Source organism: Numida meleagris, unplaced genomic scaffold, assembly GCF_002078875.1.
Source record: "Numida meleagris isolate 19003 breed g44 Domestic line unplaced genomic scaffold, NumMel1.0 unplaced_Scaffold326, whole genome shotgun sequence".
Lineage (NCBI taxonomy): Eukaryota > Metazoa > Chordata > Aves > Galliformes > Numididae > Numida > Numida meleagris.
In genome coordinates this window covers 8,729-13,849 of record NW_018364556.1, presented here as the reverse complement: position 1 = coordinate 13,849, position 5,121 = coordinate 8,729, and the positions used below count along the sequence as shown (strand labels likewise).

At 50.7% G+C, this 5,121-nt stretch overlaps 1 protein-coding gene and 1 long non-coding RNA gene across 3 annotated transcripts in view; one reads left to right on the top strand and one right to left on the bottom strand.

Moving 5' to 3' along the window:
* The window catches only part of LOC110391224 (T-cell surface glycoprotein CD8 alpha chain-like), a 25,780-nt gene extending 20,784 nt beyond the window's left edge, over nt 1-4,996 (top strand). The window contains exons 3-5 of one of the 2 annotated variants that reach the window (XM_021383031.1): nt 3,075-3,161; nt 3,312-3,428; nt 4,251-4,996. In XM_021383031.1, coding sequence (XP_021238706.1) covers nt 3,075-3,161; nt 3,312-3,367 — 143 coding nt within the window. In that variant the 3' untranslated portion in view covers nt 3,368-3,428; nt 4,251-4,996. Of the gene's footprint in view, nt 1-3,074; nt 3,429-4,250 lie in introns of those variants that run through there. The other variant, XM_021383030.1, reaches the window with a different exon arrangement.
* Nucleotides 1-5,121, bottom strand: part of LOC110391229 — a 90,487-nt gene that overhangs the window by 76,644 nt on the left and 8,722 nt on the right. The window lies entirely within an intron of this gene.

Here is a 5,121-nt window from a genome sequence, read left to right as displayed (position 1 = left end):
CAGCAGCACCCACCACACCCGCTGCCACCACCCACAGCAGCCAGCTCACCAGCAAGGACATCTCCCAGCACAGCCCGCATCCAGGTAACCCAGCTCCCTGCGGGGAGGCAGGGGCTCTGCCTGCACTGCTGCTTTGCTCTCAACAGCCTGAATTAAGGCCTGTGCTGACTGATGTGGGGAGAGAGGAAGGCTTTGAATCTGTATCAGAGACCGGCCCATGAAGGGGGGAAAACTAACTCCATTTTGTAATGGGCTGACCAGGAAAGAGGTGCAGGGAAATTCCACAGAGATATTTGACTTCTCTGAGTGAGGCACTAAAGGACGTGGGACATTAATGGGACTGAGAAGGACAGGATGATGGTTGGCCTTGGAGATCTTGAAGGGCTTTTACAAACAAACAGATTACATGATCCCATTAACCAAGCTATCTTTCATCCCACTTGCGGTGATCTAGAAGTCACAAGCATGCCTAATGATGGGTCACACCAAAACAAGGGATTGCATTTTCAGATAACACTGCTTTTAGCCTCAGCAGGGAATACAAGAAGTCTTCTGGCTACATGTCCTCCCTCAGCTCCCCAGCACAATGCTGACAGCAGCAGCCCATGGCTGGGGATGTCACCTGCAGACATGCCTGGTCCCCAGCCTCTCTCTCGGTGCCCTAAGGAAGCCCTCTCCTCACCTACACCTACCACCAGCCTTGCTCAAAGCCACACAGCTCCCTTTGCTGCAGGACCTCCCAATTACACTGCCACAGCTGGCCGTAACCCCAGCCGGGAGCTGGGCCTTTCCTCTTTCTCCTCTCTCTCCTTTCTTCCTGCAGGAACAAGCAATGAGAACACACTGAATTCCATTTGTGAAGTTCTCCTCTGGGTTCGAGTGGCTGGCACCTGCCTCCTGCTCCTCACTGCCATAACCATCACCATCGCGCTCTGTCAAAGTAAGTCGCACCCTGATGAGTTAGAAGGGACAATCTAAGGGGTTAACGATTGCACGGGGCTAGGGTAAGTACTAGATAAGAAAAGGAACTCGGCAAAACTCCATTATCAGCAGGGACCAGTACCAGGAACTGCCGGAAGCCGGAGTGCCTCTGCAAAACAGCAGTGGGGTGAATAGAGCAGAGTGAGGAAGACGTCTAGCCTTCATCCAGTGACCACCAGGAGGAACTACAACCCATGCGCCATGGATTGTATGCAAAGGAATTCCTGGAGAATGCAAATGAATTCCCAGAGAATAATGAATATGTGCATGTATCCCGGGAAACATGCTGAATATGTATAAGCTTGGCTTTTAAATGCGTGGTGTTTTTGCTTACTGGTGTGCAAGCTGGGAGGAAATATCCCCTTGCACCCTGCACATGCGCAGAGCTGAATAAAACGTTCCTGCTTTGTAATCTCACTCACAGATTCTGATTCCACAAGTCATTGACACCCTGCAGAGCTTCCTGCAGCCTCACACCGAAGAGCACAGCCCACTCCTCCAGCGGAATGGGCTCTCTGCCTATTGCCCTCACGCAGCCATTGCGTATCCAGGACACAGGCAATGCAGAAGGACTGTTTTAAACTTCCGTGACAAATGAAACCAGGGCCAATTTGCAACAACTCAAAAGACAATTTATTTAATTAAGCAAGCGGCAAAGTGAGCAAAACAGCGCTGGGCAGCCGGGGAGTCCGTGCTCCGCCAACAGCTCGCAATCTAAGNCTTCTCCCTAACATCCAACCAAAACCTTCCCTCCTTCAACTTTAAACCATTTCCCCTTGTCCTGCCATTATCTACCCTTGTCAAGAGTTGACTATGCTCCTGTGTGTAGGCTCCCTTCAGGTACTGGAAGGCTGCAATGAGTTCACCCCAGCCTTCTCTTCTCCCGGCTGAACAAACACAGCTCCCTCAGCCAGTCTCTGTAGGGGAGTTGCTCCAGCCCTCTGCTCATCTTTGTGGCCCTCCTCTGGACCCTCTCCAGCACCTCCCTGTCTTTCTTGTGCTGGGGGTCTCAGACCTGGATGCAGTACTCCAGATTGGGCCTCACGAGCGCAGAGTAGACAGGGACAATCATCTTCCTCTCCCTGATGACCACCTCCCTTCTGATGGAGCCCAGGATGCCATTTGCTTTCTGAGCTGCAAGAACACACTGCTGGCTCATGTTCAGTTTTTCATCCACCAGAACCCCCAGGTCCTTCTCTGCAGGGCTGCTCTCAAGCATTGCTTCTCCCAGTCTGTATATGTACCTGGGATTCCTCCGGCCCAAGTGCAAAAACTTGCACTTTGCTCTGCTGAACATCATTAGTTTCACCTGGGCCCACCTTTCTAGTTTGTTGAGGTCCCTCTGAATGGAATCCCTTCCTTCCATTGCGTCAGCCGCACCGCTCAGCTTGGTGTCATCAGAAAACTTGCTGAGGGTGCACTCAATTCCTTCATCGATGCCATTGATAAAGATGTTAAAGAGCACTGGTCCCAAGACACTGTTCAAGCCAGGCCCTATAAAAGTTCCGCCTCTCCTGGCGGTGTCCTGGCAGGGGTGAGAGTAAGCTCTTCTGCTGTACCTCACTGTATTCATCCATTTCTCCTACCAGTCATAACAACAACAGAAGCACCCACCACACCCCCCTCCCACCACCCAGTGCAGCCAGATCACCAAGCAGCACAGCTGCCAGAAGAGCCCAGGTCCAGGTAACCCAGCTGCAGGGAGGCAGGGGCTCTGCCTGCACTGCTGATTTGCTTGGAACAACAGGAATTAAAGGCTGCACTAAATGCAGGCATCTGGGGATGTGAGGACAAAAGAACAATTTAATCTTTCACAGAGAGCTGCCAGTGAGGGGATGAATCCACCTAAAGAGCTCAGAATTTATGAGGGTGTTGCTAAGAAATTCTGAGCCCAGAGCCCTCAAGTTCCATGGCTGGGCAGCTCAGCAATGCAAGCACACCTCACATCAGAGTGTCAGGGCATCGCAGGTCAAAATGGGCCCTGCAGAGTTCCCCCTGTGCTGGCCACAGCATCATCTATGGCCTGGCAGGGCTGGCTGAAGGCTGTCTTGATCTATCTCACTGCATTCATCCATTTTTCCATCCACTCACAGCAACAGCAGAACCCACCACACTCACAGCCACCACCCAGAGCAGCCACGTCAACAAGAAGGACACCTCACGACACGGCACGGATGCAGGTAACCCAGCACTGGGGAGGCAGGGGCTCTGCCTGCAGTGCTGCTGTGATTGGAAGAGGCCAAATTAAAGTCTGTGCTGGCATTTCAGGATGCAGGGATATGTGTGCAGCTGGGACTTTCCTCTTTCCTCTCTCTCCTTTCTTCCTGCAGAAACAAATATCGAGAACAAGCTGAATTCTACCTGTGAAGTTTTCCTCTGGGTTTGAGTGGCTGGCACCTGCCTCCTGCTCCTCACTGCCATAACCATCACCATCGCGCTCTGCCAAAGTAAGTCGCACCCTCACACCCTGCAGAGCTTCCTGCAGCTTCACACCAAAGAGCACAGCCCACTCCTTCAGGGGAATGGGCTCTCTGCCTATTGCCCTCACGCAGCCATTGCGTATTCAGGACACAGTGATTGCAGAAGAACCTCTCTTTAAAATTCATATCCAAATTTTCCTCATCTCCAGGTTTAGATTCAGAAATATTTATCACATTCTGCACTGTCAGAGAAGAAAACAGAAGCACAGACACCTTCCTCTACCAAACTATTGTCTCTACCATCCCAAACCTGGTGTAAGAACCAGAACACAAAATTTTACTGAACCATTTATTTTTGCCTTTTTCTGCTGATTTGAATTACCAGTCGAGACCCATGGGCTGCATTAATTTCTGCAGCATGCAGAACAAAGACAGATTGTTGCACCACACCTGGAATTTCTGCTGAAATTCCTGGCTCAACATTGCAATCAGCAGAAGGCACCCTGAGATAGTGATAGAGATGCGAAAATGGGGATGGGTATCGCTCAGGGAGGTGGACGTAGAACTGCTCTAAGGCAGCTCAGAGCCACCAGGGCAGGCACAGGACCTCTCAGAGACTCTGCCTCAAGGCAGAACCAGGTATTTTTGAGTCACGACTTCTCTTATCCTCTCCCATTTGAAACAAAAGATTGTGGTTTGAGACTAAATTCAGAAATCTTCATTAACGATTACCATTCCTCCTTACTAATGAGATCAGATGTTCCCATTTTAGCAGCAGGAAGAGTCAGCAGAGCTGAAACAAATACAACCACGCATCACACGCGCTTACCACAAGCCCATCTCTTGCAGGGACCAAGCTCAGCGTAAGCAAGCAGTGCTGCGTGGCTGCTCAGCAGAAGCCACACAGGCGTCCTCCTCAAGCACCGCACTGACACCAGCAGCAACACAGACAGCTGCCCTGATGCAGCGCGGCCATTTGCCTGCTCCTTCTCTGCCTGCCCACCAGCACTGCACACCTCCCGCCGCCTGACATGTGCTCCTGCCCCACAGCGCTGTTACACACCCACACCGCCAGGACAGCGCTGACCCCAAGAAGACGGGCAACTCCATGCCACTATGGCAATGGCAACCGATGCTTGCAGAAGATGATGAAGAAATCAAACATATCCTAAACTCAGCCCTAATGCCCCAGGCTCTTGCTTCCAATGTCTTCTCTGTTCAATGGATGTATTTTTAACTCTTGAATTGTGTCATTTGTTTTAATTCATTCCAGACATAGGGGGCAGACAGAGAGACTTATAATGCAACATGCTATACTACTCATGTTTACAACAAGAAAATTCCATCTTTAATAGCACACAATAAACGATGTTGAAAGAAATTTGTGTCTGACCAGGGTCCATGGTAGAAACTGTCGCCTAGCTTGTCCAATTGAAATCTCCTCAGCAGGCACAGAGAAAATTAACCCATTTTGCTGATCTAAATTGCCTCCACAGCTGAAGGTTTTAAAGGACCTCCCTCACCTTAAGGTCCTGCTATCCACCCTCATGAACAATCATTCCCCCTCCTGTTTATACGCTCCCTTCAAGTATTGGAAGGCCACAATGAGGTCTCCCCAGAGCCTTCTCTTCTCCAAACCAAACAAGCCCAGTTCCCTCAACCTTTCCTCATAGGAGAGGTGCTCCATCCCTCTGAACATCTTGGTCGCCCTCCTCTGCAC